At 42.4% G+C, this 17414-nt stretch overlaps 1 protein-coding gene across 1 annotated transcript; it reads left to right on the top strand.

The window, feature by feature from the left end:
* Positions 1–2284: 2284 nt before the first annotated feature.
* Positions 2285–2949, top strand: LOC138580015 (small ribosomal subunit protein uS7-like). The gene has a single exon (XM_069650247.1). The coding sequence runs from the start codon at positions 2285–2287 to the stop codon at positions 2879–2881; it is 597 nt and encodes a 198-aa protein (XP_069506348.1). The 3' UTR covers positions 2882–2949.
* The last annotated feature ends 14465 nt before the right edge of the window (positions 2950–17414 follow it).

Raw genomic sequence — 17414 nt, 5'->3', positions numbered from 1 at the left:
CCTTAATCAAAAAATATGGTCACACCTAGGTGGTCCGGCACCTGAATTTGAAGACAAAAGAAGGGCTTATCATTGTGCACAACTGGTTCCTTATGCAATCGAATTACAAATGAGGAAAGATACTATTATTCCTGCATTTACAAAACAGTTTGCAATAGACTGAAATGCAAAAATGGACAGCAGATGAAAGGCTCAGATGCATTTGTATGCCTGAATGAATCCATAAAACAGCAAGGTCTGTATTGTGAATACATTCCATTGGTAGACATTGGTGAAGGATCTGTAAAAATCATGGTAAATAATAAAGGTTGTCAGGATATTCATTTAGAGGAAAACTCCCCGTTAGGAATGGCCATACAAAAATCACATTATACGGCAGATTTAAATAACATGGTGATTGGGAATATTCCTGAAAAATATGTAGATGCCAAGGGCGAGTTGCCAGAACACCTGGACTCTCAGCCCAAAGGAATATTTAAAATTCCTTCTGTGTATCCTTATGATTCAAATGAGACAGTATGCTGCCATCAAGAGGATTGCATAATATTTAATTTAAATGAAAATGAAACAGAAAATCAGCCCATTGAAGTGGAAGCTGATATGCCAAAATATTTAAAAGTGGCAGCTTTACAAAAAGACACAGCCACACAGTTAGAGGAAAGCGCCGAGATTCCCTTACCAGAAGATTTTCCAGAATTTTCCAAAATGGTAGAAGAACAGATCTCCTTAGCGGATGCATGTGAAAGCAATAAGGATAGGGACAATCTGAGGGAGATATTTATGGAGTTTAAGGATGTATTTGCAAAAGATGCTTATGATTGTGGTTTAACTGATTTACATGTGGGGAAGAAATCCCGAAATTTAGGATTAAAAACCAATATGTTTCTGGGTTGGACAGTCCAGACTTTGAAAACCGAATTGCAGGCAGATGCATGCTTAAAATTAGCATTGGGCAGAAAACAATTTACCATAATGTATGGATAGTGAGTGGAGCACAAAATGAATTTTACATGGGAAATGACATCATGCACAGAATGTGTATGGTGTTAGATTTCCTTAATCAAAAAATATGGTCACGCCTAGGTGGTCCGGCACCTGAATTTGAAGACAAAAGAAGGGCTTATCATTGTGCACAACTGGTTCCTTATGCAATCGAATTACAAATGAGGAAAGATACTATTATTCCTGCATTTACAAAACAGTTTGCAATAACACTGAAATGCAAAAATGGACAGCAGATGAAAGGCTCTGATGCATTTGTATGCCTGAATGAATCCATAAAACAGCAAGGCCTGTATTGTGAATACATTCCATTAGTAGACATTGGTGAAGGATCTGTAAAAATCATGGTAAATAATAAAGGTTGTCAGGATATTCATTTAGAGGAAAACTCCCCATTAGGAATGGCCATACAAAAATCACATTATACGGCAGATTTAAATAACATGGTGATTGGGAATATTCCTGAAAAATATGTAGATGCCAAGGGCGAGTTGCCAGAACACCTGGACTCTCAGCCCAAAGAATATTTAAAATTCATTCTGTGTATCCTTATGATTCAAATGAGACAGTGTGCTGCCATCAAGAGGATTGCATAATATTTAATTTAAATGAAAATGAAACAGAAAATCAGCCCATTGAAGTGGAAGCTGATATGCCAAAATATTTAAAAGTGGCAGCTTTACAAAAAGACACAGCCACACAGTTAGAGGAAAGCGCCGAGATTCCCTTACCAGAAGATTTTCCAGAATTTTCCAAAATGGTAGAAGAACAGATCTCCTTAGCGGATGCATGTGAAAGCAATAAGGATAGGGACAATCTGAGGGAGATATTTATGGAGTTTAAGGATGTATTTGCAAAAGATGCTTATGATTGTGGTTTAACTGATTTACATGTGGCCACACTACCACACACGCTGTCATACTCCAATCACGACCCAGCCTTCCCCCGAACATCACTAGCTGAGTCGCAGCACTCACATATGTAATGCCACAGTATTGATGAATGGTTGCACCAGGCAGGTACAGAAAATGAGCAAATCACAACAATAGTAGTAAAATCACACTGGTGTGATAGAACCAGTGCCACCACCACTGCAATTGTATACCCAAGCCACCTAGAAAAATTTGGAAGCACAACCTGTGCACCTCGTGTGTCGAGTAGTTGTACATAGACTGTTGTAGCTGCTAACCATTTTAATCACAGCTGCAAGAACCAACAAAAGAAGCCAAACACCTGAGCGGGCGCTCTAACATCAAAGTGCCACCTATGGTACATATAATTCATGACTGAACTGGCCGCAGACTCCCCCGAAATTAAGCTCTTTGGGAAATGGAGCACTGAAGATGTTCAGATCAATGACATCTCCTTGCAGGATTACATTGCTGTCAAGGAGAAGTACGCAAAGTACCTACCCCACAGTTCCGGTCGGTATGCTGCCAAGCGCTTCCGTAAGGCCCAGTGCCCCATTGTGGAGCGCCTCACAGACTCCATGATGATGCATGGGCGTAACAATGGCAAGAAGTTGATGACCGTGCGCATTGTGAAGCATGCGTTTGAAATCATCCATCTGCTCACCGGCGAGAATCCCCTTCAGGTGCTGGTGAATGGCATAATCAACAGTGGCCCCCGAAAGGACTCCACCCGTATGGGCCGTGCTGGTACTGTTAGGCGGCAGGCCGTGGATGTATCTCCGCTGCGTCGGGTCAATCAGGCGATTTGGCTGCTCTGCACCGGGGCTTGGGAAGCTGCTTTCCGGAACATAAAAACCATTGCCGAGTGTGTGGCTGATGAGCTGATCAACGCCGCTAAGGGATCCTCCAACTCCTACGCCATCAAGAAGAAAGATGAGCTGGAACGTGTGGCCAAGTCCAACCGTTAATCAATGCTCGCTTTGTTCAAGGTCTTGTAATAAACCAATGTTAAAAGACAAAAAAAAAAAAAAAAAAACTGCTACCTGTGCAGTAGTGCTGTACTCTGTGCTGGTTGCTACCTGTGCAGTAGTGCTGTACTCTGTGCTGTAACACGCCAAATATCCTTACAGAACCAAGTCTTGGTGAGAGTGAGTACGTACATCCAAATCAAGCTCATCCAGGAGATGGCAGGAATGTTTGACAGCAGAGCGAGAGTTGAAAGTAGCGATGTGGAACAAAATGCCACTTTTGAAGGACTTCCGTGGAGGGGTATAGGCCAGAGGTATGCCCTGTGGAAGTGTTGGGTGTGCCTGAGGATGGGAGGAAGGAAGAGATGCCATGGTAGTCATAGAGGAAGAAGAGAGTGCCAGAGAGGTGGCGGAGGAAAGAGGAAGGAGGCAACAGTGTGGCCAAAGAAGTAGCAGACGGTGCTGGAGAGGTGGCAGAGGAAGGAGGCAGCATAGGAGCCAGAGAGGGGTAAGTAGGGATAGCAGGAGTAGAAAGAAAGTTGACGGGAAGAGTCTATCAAAAAGGATGAGATTGGCATGAAGGCCCTGGACTGGACATTGGTTGATAATTGCATTTACTGGGTTTATATCGTATTCGGAAACATGCATATTAGACACACACTTGTAAAATGGTTACGTCAACTGGTTTACAGAATTACTATGATCCATTTAATAAGATTTCTAATATTGTTTATTTTTTTGTAACATCAATTTATCTGTTCGTGATATGTCTATTAAACATCTGCAATACATTACGTTTAACACAGGAATTGATTCAGGATGAAGAAGGAGAAGGGGTAGTTTGTGGAGGAAGAATGACAGAGTGACAGGAATTTCTATTCCAAAATATGCACACTTTTCCCAGAGAATCCCCTACTTTGTGTCATCATTTTAGGTCACTGTGATATCACCAGAAGATCTTTTTTTAAAATACACTTTAATGTTAGACATCATCTGCAGTTAAAGGCCTTGAAAAAAGGACACCTCTTCTTGTGCATTAAAGCAGTCTCACTTTAGATTGCCAGGTGCCTGGTCTTCTTATAATAATAATTTAGCATTTATATAGCGCCATGAACCCTCAGGCATCTGAGCGCTGCTTATTATTACTCACCGTGTGTGGTGCTCATTTTAGGCTGAGTGGGTTCGAACCTGCATCAACAGGCCCCGCACAGATGTCAAAGCAAGCGCTCTATTTGCTGTGCTATCGGCGCATATGACACATATGTTGCTTTCTAGTCTGGCAATGCTGGGGCTTTTTGTGCTTCATTGTCTTCCGGACATGGAGAATTTTTCAGTAAGATAGGAAAGAGATGTTGTTGCCTTCTAGGTGAGTCAAGGACAATTAATAGAGATATATAATGTAGTTCCTTGAGACTGTGAGTAATTCATTGTTATTTATTATGTTGCTCCTTTAAAACGTACTTAATACCAGCAAGTGGTTTCTAAGCGTGGGTAGCACCGTGCTGTCTTGCTGCCAAGACAAAGGCGTTGCCCCTGAGCCATCCTTCCTCCCCCAATGTGCTTTCATTTTCTGACTCCCCAAAAAAGTCTAGCTGAAGCGTGTAAGACCCCTCTTAGAGCAGACAGGGGATCAGTGTGGATGCCTTCGGGGAGGGGCTTCAGAATGTCGAAAAGGTATTGCCTGTACAGTGATTATGAAGGTTAGCTGCCTTCATAACCAACAAGTCAGCTTTCCCACCAGGCCACGCCCCGATGATTTGTTGTAACTTCTGCAGTGATCTATATGACATTATTATCAATGATTTGATTGATAATATTGATCAGCATTTCATCTATCTGGGCGGGTAAAATGCTGAGCACTTTAAAGTTTGCACAAAAAGAACAGTACTAATAGTTCCATGCTCTAAATATTTTGATTAAATATGTATTGAACATTGAAATGTCTCATTTTCTATCTATGTGTCCTTTGATGATGGCGCAAACCTGCTTACTAAAGTTCTACCAATGGTTGCTGCTAAGAGCAATAAGGCAAAGGGAGCCAGAGTGACGTGCCCGTGATCACACAATGTTGGCACGTAGGAATGCTAGGTTGGAACTCAGGCATAAGATATAAGCACAACTTAGGCCTGCAAACCATGTCCCCTCACAGTCATTGACATGAGAATAACATCAGTTCACCTCAAACTTTGGCCCTGGGTTTGGAGCGAGCTGGTTTCAGCAGTGCTAACCCGTCACTGCTGCCAGGTTAGTATATTGTAAAGAGGGTTGATGGCCCCTGAGCAGCCACCAGGCAAAACAGACAAAGGACACACACACACGGCACAGTTGGGAATCTGTACAAGGTACACCAAAGGGTTAAACCGAGCTGATGTTTAACCTGGAGCCGAAGAGGGCATTGTATTAGCAGATCCTGGCTAGTGTGTGTTGTTTGTTCCTGTCATTGCATGTATACCCATATCGAAATATAACCCAGTTGGAGACCTTACTCAAAGTAAAGCACTATGGCCTCATCACGACTTTGGCAGTAACCCTTAAATGCGGCGGTAACGCTATTACCGCCGCATTTAAGGGTCTACCAAATTATGGGCTTGGCGGATTTTCTCCCAGCTCTGAGCTGGGAGTAAATCTACCGAGATTTTGCTGATTTTCAGTGCTATTACCGCCGGCGGTAATAGTGCCAGCAGTAATAGCGCAAACATTCCCCAGTGGACCCAAATAGGGAATGGGAAATTCACAAATGGGCCCAATGGGGAATGGGGACTTACCATTCTGCCAAACCCGTGATCCGGCGCTAATAGCACCGGGGGGGTTGGCAGTAGGGCTAATAGCACCGGCAGTAATACCGCCAGGGTTAGCGCCCAACTCATGATGAGGCCCATATATAAAAAATGAGCAAGTGGGATGAAGTCCGATTAGGTAGATGTAAAGCTGGGAATCAAAGTTGTTCCTGTATCACATTATAAAGTTCGGGAAAACTCTTGCACTACAAGTAAAGCGATCAGGCAAAGGCTAGTCTTTTGGGACCGACCTCTGCAAAAAAGGAGCCCAGCTGTTGAGTAAAGGGCCTGAACAGTTCTTGTATTATTCAAGCTTATGTTTTCCCTTCTCTCTCTGTACAGCTCTTTTGTGCGCTCCCAGATGTTTTAATTACAGAGGAAAGGGAGCGGATGATTCTGACCATATGTCTCCATTCCGCACAAATAAATATTATGACCTGCGCGGCGCAGTTTCGCCGGAGCTGTCGACGATCCCACTGACACCAAACCTGTCGGGTCCAATAAGCATCTTTCACCCTTCAGTGAGCCTGCTAATTCCGAGAACAACGTAGGCTGATACCCCGTGGAAAGGATTCCATCTCGAAAACAATTAGAATTGCACTGATATGAAACGGGTCCTCCAGGACTGTCAGGCCCTCGCTTGATTAGAGGCATGATGGCGGATGTTTAAATGGTGGCAGGAGCTGAGGTGACTGAGAAGTGACAGTGGCGCCGGGATACCACTGGCCATGTGTGGGGTAGTGGGTGCCAGTGTCGCAGCCACTTCCGTTAACACTAATCTTTTAAAGCAACCATAATGCCGATTATTTGGGGATATGTGCTCATGATAGTTTCTGCCTTATTGACTATGTTATGTTATGTTATGTTAAATGATATTCATACCATGCACATAACCACTGGAGTGGTCCCTTGGCGCTCTGGCGGATCTGAAAGCGAAAGAGGCTGGAGTGGGTTAGTAGAACTGAGCGGTATAAGAGCAAGAGAGCTGTGATGTGCTGTTGGCAGCATCAGTTCAGTTAACACTGTGTGCTTTTCGGTTGGTTGCCGTCATGTGCTGTTGTGCGAGACGATGTGTGGTTTGTTTTGTTGTTGAAGTGTAGTGAAGTGCATGTGGTTTATTGTGCTGGGAGGAATGGTTGTGTTTGGTTTGAGTTTGAGAGGGGCATGCAGAGGGGTGAGATTTTTAGTAGGGTTGGTTAATGGCATCACTATCTAGATGTGGCGCATGCTAAACATCCGAATTCTATCTAGATGTGACTCTTGCTAATCGTCACAGTTCTATCTAGATGTGATGCAAGCTCATTTCCAAAATTCTGTTTAGATGTGACACATGCTAATCTCCAAAATTCTATATAGATGTGAGTAATGCTAATCTCCAAAATTCTATCTAGGTGTGACGCATTCTTATCTTCACAGTTCTATCTAGATGTGATGCAAGCTAATTTCCAAAATTCAATCTAGATGTGAGTCATGCTAATCCCCACAATTCTATCTGGATGTGACACATGCTAATCTTCCCAGTTCTATCTAAATGTGATGCAAGATTATCTTCACAGTTCAGTGGCCAAAGGACACGCAAAAAAACATGTGGCACGGTCACGTTTGGAAACTACCCACAGTTAGTAGCCAAACGCAAGATACATTTTGCAGTTCTGTCTAGATATATCACAATGCTAATCTTTGCAGTTCTGTCTAGATATAACACAATTCTAAGCTTTGCATTTCTGCCTAGATGTGACAGAGGCTAATTTTTACAGTCCTGTCTAGGTGTGGTGCAAGCTGATATTCACAATTCTCTCTAGATGTGATGCAAGCTAATCTTCACAATTCTGTCTAGATGTGATGCAATGCTAATCTTCATGTGACACAATGCTAATCTTCATAATTCTGTCTAGATGTGATGGATGCTAATCTTTACAGTTCTGTCTAGGTGTGGTGCAAGCTGTCATTCACAATTCTGTCTTGATGCAACACAATGCTAATCTTCACAATTCTGTCTAGATGCTATGCAAGATAATCTTTACCATCCTGATATTTTTTTCTTCAGCTTTTTGTACAACTCCTGGGAAGGAGCAACGGCAAGGGCTGCTGGAGACCATCCATGCCTGAAATTCCATCTTGAAGAGCGCACACTCTGAAAGGGTAAGGCCCTTCATATTGCTGCATGCACTGCGCCCCGTTGCGTGAACTTCTTCACTTTTGCTTCTAAATTCCTACAATTCACAAAGGAAGCTGGGGATAGTTACAAGTGTTATTCCCTGCCTTGCCTTGCCTTAATCCCATCTAATGTGTTTCTGTGAAGATTTATCCATTACTGCCTTGGACCTCATTGTTCCTTTGCCATTCTAAAATGGCTGCTCCACATTGCCTCTGAAGATGTTCCTTTGCCTGGCCTCACTCCCCCTTCCATTGGTTACCTTGGCCTTGATAGGCCAATCACATCAACCGGGAGGCGGGAGCTGTCCAGAACTACTAAGGGCAACGACAAGGCCTCTTGCATTCATTTTCCTGATTTTTCTACAACTCCTAGGAAGGAGCAACGCTGCGAGGGCTACAGGAGACCATCCCTGCCTGAAAATCCATCTTGAAGGGCATGCACTCTGAAAGGTTAAGGCCCTTCATATTGTTGTGTGTACTGTGACCATTGTGCAAACTTCTTCACTTTTGCTCCTAATTTTTACAATTCACAAAGGCAGATGGGGGATAGTTACAAGTGTTATACTCTGCCTTGTCTTCATCCCATCACGTGGGTTTTTGTGATTCTAAAACAGCTGCTTTGCATTGCCTCTGAAGCTGTTCCTTTGCCTGACCAATCACTGCAGCCGGGAGGCGGGAGCCGGTCAGAACTGCCAAGGCCCACAACAAAGGCCCCTGTCTGCTCCTTGTCAACTGCCAGAACACTACTTGGGGTCTTTTCTGTACCCCAGTACCTGAACTACCATGATGCTGCTACCTCACTCTTCAAAGAAATCCAGACTACCATGAAATTCACTCCTCCTTAACTATGGGTTAGTTCCCTCCTTCTGGACTCATTCCTACCCTCTTTTGACTTCCTTCTCTGCTTGTATCTCCCATGTTTACATTTTGAATTGCATTTCTTGTTTTACACCATTTGCTAGCATCTGACCCCAAATTGTAAATTCCAAATCTTGCTGTGTTTTGCATTTTGGTTAAAAGTCAAATTTTGCTGTGTTTTGCTTTTTAGTTAAATGTCAAATCTTGCTGTGTTTTTCATTTTGGTTCAAAGTCAAATCTAGCTGTATTTTGCTATCTTGCTCTGCACTTTGCTAGTATTGTTGACTCTCTGTAATGTGCTAGCCCAGTGACTTCACTGTTCTCTTTGATCCATGCCTACCTGCTTTCCCCCCAGCCGCTAGTCCCTCCTTTTTCATGCTACTACATCAATGGTGCTTTCTGTTTCTCCTATCTTCTCCAACTGCTTCTCCATTGGCTATCCCTCCCTTCTCACTAGGTCTGGTAGGAAAATGTTCAAAAAAGTTATCTTGGTCTCCAATCCTGGTCTACCTATCGCTGACACCTATTCCAGCGCTTCCTCCAGACAGACCCTCACTGACATCTTCTTAGTCGTTCCTTTCCCAGATATATGGGCTCTTAATATGATATCTGTGCTCTATCCTGTCTCCTCCTCTCCCATTAATGGTGGCACCCTCTGGGAAGCTCTCATGGCTTCCTTCAACTCCTCTAAAGTCATCATTAATGTCTACCTTAATGGCCCATATATATGGGCCACTTTGATTTTTTTTTTGCAAAGTTTGGTGATGTTTGGTCCAGGGGCAGGGAATTATAGGGGAGGTCCCAAAACGTCTTTTTTCCCATAGACTGAATGGGGGTAAAACTGTGCGCACGCCTACAGGCCAAACCGGTGGACGGATTTTCACCAAATGTGAGGCAGGGGCAGGGGCTTGGTCCCGAAAGCGTGATTTTGTAAATTTGATGACAATCCGTCCAGTAGTTTCCTTTAAAATGACCAAAAAGTATGTCTAAAAAAATGAGTGATATCTATGTCCGCTCAGCGGTCACACTTCCCTTTTTTCGCTCCGCGGACAAGATACCGATTGGCTAAGGGGCTGCCGTCTTGACCGCGGACACGCAATGTCTCCGCCGATTGGCTGCAGTGAGCCGTGATGTGCGTCTGAGTGTTTGTCTGCGCCCGACATCTTGGATCCGGCTTTGGTGTGTCAGAGTGCTTGGAGAGGTTCAGAGAGTAAGAGATGGATGAAATACCCTATTTGTTTAGGCGGCAGGTGTTAATGATGTATTCCATATGCCCGCCTTGTCCAGGATGTTTGTAAGTACTGAAAATGAGGGGAGTCATAAGGATATGTAGGGTATTTTGTGGAGATTTGAGGCCTGACGGTATTTTATTACCGCCGAAAAATAACTTAGCAATAATCACTCCTTGTATTCAGATTTGGCCATGTGCAACAATAATACAGTGGACATGCACTATTTCAGCACCCAGGCATGCATATTTGGTATGCGTGGTTGGTAGGCGTGGTTGGTGGTATTTTGGTGAGCATAATTCCCTTGTCTTATTTGTGGCCCCAATGTCCAGAATCCCTTATCTTTGCTTAGATTTTTCGTGAAATCACTAGAGACCTCAGGCCTACATTTCAGGAATACCACATTTTCAGTATTAGTGTTAGTGTTAGTGTGCCACCATGGGCAATCTCACTGACTTATTTACGACAGAGAGCTATATGCAGTAATTTTGTGGTAATTTCCACTACCTTATATACGGTAGGGAACTATGTCCAGAGAGTCTCTCTTCCCGTTGGCTCATGTACCTCCAACGAGCTATGCTACAGTCACTCACAACTGTTCATACTGAATCTGACATGCACACATCTGTCTTAAAATGACCATTGCATTGTTTAAAAATCTCCCCACATCATCAGCATTGTAATGGTAAATAGTAAACACGCCACCCGTCTGCTTTCAAATATTTTTCTGTATTATAAAAGTTGCATTTAAACACAATCTCATTCTTTACAGAAATAAATACAATAGCACAGTAACAGCTTTGTCTATGACACACTGCAAAAAGAGTGGCGGAGAACAGAACTCAAATTGCAACATTAGCATTTGTTTAAGGCACGCACAGGAATCCTACACTGACTGCATATTCTCGTACACACTCAGCTCCCACACTTCTGTAATTACCTTATCTCTTTAGTTGTTCTCTTTCTGAATGTGGCTCCCTTGAAGATTAACCCCAGTGAAAACGAACGCTTTTCGTTCTCAAACCGGGGTTATTATCTGGAATCCTCAGCTTCTGCAGATAGGAATGCCTCAGCCAGGGGAAAGGTCCTTCTTCCAGCTCTGCCAAAACTTGACTGCCTCTCTCCTTCCTCAAACTCCCCCCAGCAAAAACCTGATCACTCCCTCTAGCATGATACTTGCTATGACGCTGCTCCAATCAGAATTAATCACGCCATCTCCTCCTTCTCTACACAATGGCTCATTTTTATAGTAATACTTTGTAACCAACTGATTTCCTGTTCTTTCGAGCCCATTTGCTTCCTGTAGTTATATGGACAGGGCAGCAGAGAGAACAGAAAAAAAAATGGATGTGCGTTTAAAAGTTCACTTTCAGAATAGGCCTAATTCTGCAGTGGAGACACATTTTTATTAGTGGATTATGTTTCATTAGTCAGGTTAGTTATAAGTTATGTTAGTTGTTATTTTCAAATGTGTCTCTCGCACCATAGGCATTTCAGGTGAAAAATAGTGTGCATTTTTAAATGAGCACGTGTGCTTTTAACTGTAAGAATAGATTTGCATCTTATATGTTAAAATCGTTTTTGACTGAATAGCCTGTCTTTTCTTGTTAATCTGGTAACACATATAGCAATGCACCGCACCCTTGTGGTGGTGCTGCAAAAAAAAAAAAAAATTGCTACCTGTGCAGTAGTGCTGTACTCTGTGCTGTTTGCTACCTGTGTAGTAGTGCTGTACTCTGTGCTGTTTGCTACCTGTGTAGTAGTGCTGTACTCTGTGCTGTAACACGCCAAATATCCTTACAGATAGTACTTCAGTCCATGCTGTGCGCAGGCAACTTGAAACTGTTCTAAGTACACATGTGGTGTTAGTGAATATTAAAATTGAGTACATGCCGTAGTTAACATTTTTGTTTCTATGGGTGTGCTCCTGATTTATACGCCGCCATGGGTGTTATATGCTGCAGTGGTTGTGGCCAGGGCCTAGAGTCTTGGGTGCATGGCCATAGGCCGTAGGCCATATGCCATACTCCCAAGACGCTAGGCCCTGGCCACAACCACCGCAGCATATGACAGCTATAGATACACCCGTAGTATCGCATATCGATCAGTTGGTTGTGGGGAGGGCCTCGAGTGTTGGTTGCATGGCCATAGGCCATGCACCCAAGAAAAAAGTTATGAGAACTGGAGTTATAAGCCACTATGGTTTTAAATACTACACACCCATACATTCAAATATCTATGGCCTTACACCCAAGTCTCTAGCCTCTGGCCACACACACTGCAGCATATCACAGCTATAGATACACCCGTAGTATCAAACATCAATCAGGTGGTTGTGGGGAGGGCCTAGAGTCGTGGGTGCATGGCTGAACAAACTTATAAGCACTGCAGTTATAAGCCACGATGCTTGTGATATGCTGAAGTGGTTGTGGCCAGGAGCTAGAGTCTTGGTTGCTTGGCCGCAGGGTGTAGGTCGTAGGTTATACATCCAAGACTCTAGGCCCTTCCTACAGCCATTGCACCATATTACTGCCATAGATCAGACATATAGATTTGAATATGTATGACGTGTGAAATTATACTTACTGTTTACTTTGTTGAGATTCACTATATTTCTTACATGACTTTAGTACTTGGCGGAAATATCCTTTTTTAATTTCTGTGATAAAAGAAAAGAGCATGTTAGTGTTTGCATTTTATAAAGACTTATTACATTGTACAATAGACATTTTAGCTTTTTTTTTACCCTCATATTTAGTTTACAAACCAGTGTACTGTGCATTTTGCTCAGTTTCTGTGTTTGTTTTTCAAATCCTTGTGTCTGGGGGAAAAAAATCCTTGTCGGATTAAAACAACCCTTTCTTTGCTATGCTACAAACTATTTCTTTGTTTCCTTTGAGTGTTCACTTGTTGTTTCTGATTAATGTTATGTATGTTGGCTTGTTGCAGATTTTTTAAACAGTTAGATACCTGTTGGCGCATTCTAACTGTGCATTTTTTGTTATGGATCTGTTGTATTCATTTATCTGTGTGTTTGTTATACACTCTTGGGCAGTTAGATACCTCTTGGCATATTGTAACTGTTTATAGTGTTTTACTTGAATTGTTGTTAATGTTGAAGTATACATTAGTTATTAAATCTTGGCTTTAAGAATATTAAATACGCGTTTCTAAGATTTGCTGGAAATCTCTGTTTTAGAGTAATGGTACTATCATTACATTCGACCCATCCACATATCTTTTTAATATATGCAGTGTGGTGACCTGAATTGGTTGTGCGTGGTAGATTATACCTATTGTGGTAAAGGTTTTCTTACCAAGTGACACTTGACCGTGTGCGAATCCAGTCAGGTTGCAGTTGTTGTTGGTACCATCTGCATTGTAACGTGGAGTCATTAGTGTTATGTAGTTACTATGTGTTTGTATCAGTAAGGTGGAGCGATTATCTGAATTGCAGCTAGTATATAATCTGCCACGGTTTGCATTCTGTAGAAGTTGCTGAAATGGAATGGATTCACAATTAGGTATGGATAGATACACAAATCGCTCATTGGGATTTGTTCCTGTGTCACATTTTTACAGAGAGTGCATGTATGTTTCCACATTTATGAAATCTGGAAGATTTCATTTATAGGTGTGTTTTTGTTTTCCAGTACTTGTAGTAAGTACATTAGACATTCGTGTGGATACTCTTGTGAGTTTATAGTGAATCTCACCATTCCAGCACAGCAGTCCAATTCTTGTCTTATTCCATGAACACTATACGTGTTGTCAGGATTGTTTGTTGCGTTTCTTTGAAAGACTAACATTTGCATACACAATTGGTCTGTACTGTGTAAGTAAATGTTGTTAACAATTGGTGGCAATTGAAATAAAATATTCATTGCTACATTTGCGTAGCAACTTACACCAGTTTCATTTGAAAATTTGAATGGACAAGATAGTATTGTCTCTGAGTGATTTCTTCGGAGTTTCTGTTGCTTCTTTGAAGAAGTACCTGCTTTACTTTCCTAATAGGTTCTTCTTTGCTTGTGGTAATTGATGATGTTTTAGCTTCTTTTGTTTTCTTTGAAGGATTTTCCGTCAGATTCTGTTGCATTTCTGTTTGAATTAGTTTTCTTTTACCACGTTTTCCTTTTTCTGGAATAGGATATGATTTCAGATGGGGGTGTACAATGAACGCAGTCTATTGTATTCTAAAATGCCAGGAATATCAGCGTTCACTTTACTTGCATCAAAGTTGATTAGAAATAGACCATCAAGTGTAGGTAAGCATGATAGTGCTACGTAGCTCATGCCTTCTTTAAAGACTGTGGGCCTCATTACAAGAGTGGCGGAATGGGTTAACGGGTGCTGCAAAAGGATGTGGACCCGTTAATACCATTCTGCCACATAATGAGGTCCCCTCGCAGGACCTGCTCTGCACGTCTGGTTTTACCAGACGTGCAGAGCAGGTCCCGCGAGGGGAAGAGGGTGCTAACAACGGGCCGGTCATAATCGGCCCGTTCCTAGCTCCCTCCCCCATTCCCATTCAGCCCTCTGGGGGCTGAAATGGGAATGGGGAAGGTCCGGGCCCGGGTTCCTGGAGGGAGAAATTACCATGCCCTGCAAACTCGGAATGGCCCGGTAATTCCCCATTCTGGGAACCCGGACCCGATTTTGGCGGCAGCCATGCCGCCAATAGCGGCATTGCTACCACCAAAATTATAATGAGGCCCTGTGTTTCCTATATCTATCAATGCTTTGTCTAGGGTAAGAACTTGGGATTTATGAATGGTGACTGCATATGCAAGAGTTAGAGAAAATTGTTTTTTACGTACATACATGTCTTTGAAGAGAAGGAATTGAGCTATTGAGCGCCCTATTCTTTTCACTTCTGAAAGTTTGTCAAAGCGAATATTGACAAACTGCATATTGTTGTCACATGGGTATGTTTGAAAGCCAACAACTGTACCCAGTGCCCCATTAATTCTGCCTTGCTTCACGTCAAGGTCACGTTTAAGCATTACACTATTTAAGGATAATTTTTATATTTTTTCCAACCCAGCTGTGTTGGAGATTGAATTTTCTAAGGTATTTAGTCTTTTTGTGGCTTGCTGACACATTGGTAGTGTCATACCATGTATGTCCAGTTTGTCTGTGGAGCAAATTTCTATTATTGGTTGAATTTATTTTTTTAACATTGCTTCATTGAATTTAAAACAGCTTGCAAGAGTTGGCATTAAGGCCATACAATTGACATTTTTGTGTGCTAATTGTTCCATAACATCAGTAGCACATGCGTTATCACCATAAGTGCATGAATGTGCCAGTTTTTCAATATTGCTTGTGTTTCTTGAGATAGTACACCAACTCTAATACTTTTTAAAATGTTGGCGTAAGTGAGATCTGCAGATTGACGCATGTTTTATGTTAATTCTCTGTATTGGAAATGTTGCCAAAGGTTGACATTTCCTATGCTGCCAACAGTTTTACGGCAGAGTTTGTGTCCTAAGGTTTTAAAAATAGGTTCACCTTTCACTGGTGTCAATTGTAGATCTCCGAAAACGATAATGTGTTTCCCTGCAAAGAGTTCTTCGTAGTTTGTTTTAAGTACTTCTTGCAATCTGAGGTGAATGAAAGCCAATATTAGGTTGGAGGCCATACTCACTTCATTTATTAGTAGCATTTTCATTTGTTTTAATACTCTGCGTAGTTCCATTGCAGCTTCTGCAGAAAGTTTTTAATAGTCTAATTTATTTTGGTGTTCAACTGGAAGGAGTAATAATCAGTGTAATGTGACACCGCCTATGTTGTAGGCAGCTAAACCTGTGGGGACAGTTACAACAGCTGACAGTTTGTGGTTTGTCAATTGTTGAAGGAACTTGCTGATGAATTTGATTAAGAATGTTTTTCCTGACCCAGCTTCACCACTGACGTACAGCAGTATAGGTTTGTAATTTTTGCAGGTACATTCTTTATTTTCGTGTTGTACACCATGTGCAATTTCTTTTGTTACTTCTTCAAAAATGGTGCGCTGATCTTTGTTAAGTTTTCATTGTAGTACAGTTAAGTCTTCTATATCTTCTTCATAGTGACACATTGTGTTTTCCACTTCTGTCATAGCTAGTTCTGCCTCATTTGCTATTAGGGGCTGTCCTAGCGGTTCTTGACTTCCTGTTACACAAGGTTGACTACTGTCGGAAGTGTCCTTATCTAGTTGGGATTGAAGTTCTTCTTCGTGTTGCTGTTCATTGTGCAACATTGTTTTGTACTGCGTAAAGTTCACATCGGTGATAGTGCTTTCATTTGCTTTGAAAGCATCTTCATAGCAGTCATAGTTATCTAGATTCTCTTCCTCTTTTCTCCATGGTTTAAAAAGTTGTAGCAGGGACATGTCATATATTTCTTTCTGTTGAGGAGTTTTTAATGACAATTTGACATGATTAATTAAGCTTTGTTTGGTAAGTTTCACTAAGCTGCCCTCAAAATCTGTCACTCTATATCTACCTTTTCTTTCATTGGGTTTTATATTATTTTTGTATGCAAAGTTTTGAGCTATCTGGTATAGACACATGGTTTCCAAAGTTGTACTCCTGTTTGGGTAGTATATGTCCAGTAAATTGTTTTTTTTTAAATGTCTTGGCTGTTGGGGTCATTCTTGGCAATTGTTTCTATGTCGTCATATGATTTCAGAACTCTTTTTCTAGATTTAGCAGGACCAAGACTTAGCAATTGTAACGCTCACCTGATTCTCGCAGAGGCGCCGGTCTTGACTGGGCGACTACCGTATCTTCAAAGGTGATGTGCAGCACCCGGTTGGCTCTTTGGGCTGGACCTCTGTGCCCTGTATGCCTGACGTGCAGAGTAAGATGTCTGCAGATAGAAAATACGGGGTTAATGAACTGGTGTTATTGGGGTGTCCCTATCTCTTTCCTCTTCTCCTCTCCTGTAGACCCCCACAGGTTAACGCTCTCACCTTAGGTAAGTGAATGCCGAGCTCTCCATCTGCCTCGGGGCAGGGTGCTGTAACCAGTTTCTTCACTGGATAGGTAGCGCAGGCCTCTTGACTTCAGAGGACTGCTGTCCGTCGTTTACTGCACGAACGGTAAGTTTCGAGTAACTCAAATGTCTTTAAAGTCTTTAATAATGATGTCTCTTGTTTTGCAGGGTTCCGGCGATGGCGGATGACGGGCTGAAGTGAGTTGAAGATGGAGCCCGTGTGATGAATAGAAGCGCCTGGAAGCACGTAAGTAAGCGCTTGTTGCCAGCTTCACGAAGCGCTCTAACTGTCTTTTTATTTTGCAGGTACAAGTTCGGAGCGGCTGCAGGGTGCCGAGATACCCACTGGGTTAGATGTGGAAAGGAGTAATGGCACGTGAGTATTAAAGTTCCCCAATGTCTTTAAACGCACCTTGTTTTGTCTTTCAGATGCGAGATGCAGCGCCGACGGCCTCCGGAGCGTGCGAAGAGTTGGTAAGCTTTTGTCTTTCAGATGCCGGAATGCAGTGTGAAGACCTCCGGAGCGCACGA

The sequence above is a fragment of the Ambystoma mexicanum genome, chromosome 3p (genome assembly GCF_040938575.1).
Source record: "Ambystoma mexicanum isolate Mex_15411 chromosome 3p, UKY_AmexF1_1, whole genome shotgun sequence".
NCBI lineage: Eukaryota > Metazoa > Chordata > Amphibia > Caudata > Ambystomatidae > Ambystoma > Ambystoma mexicanum.
This window is presented reverse-complemented; position numbering and strand designations above follow the sequence as displayed.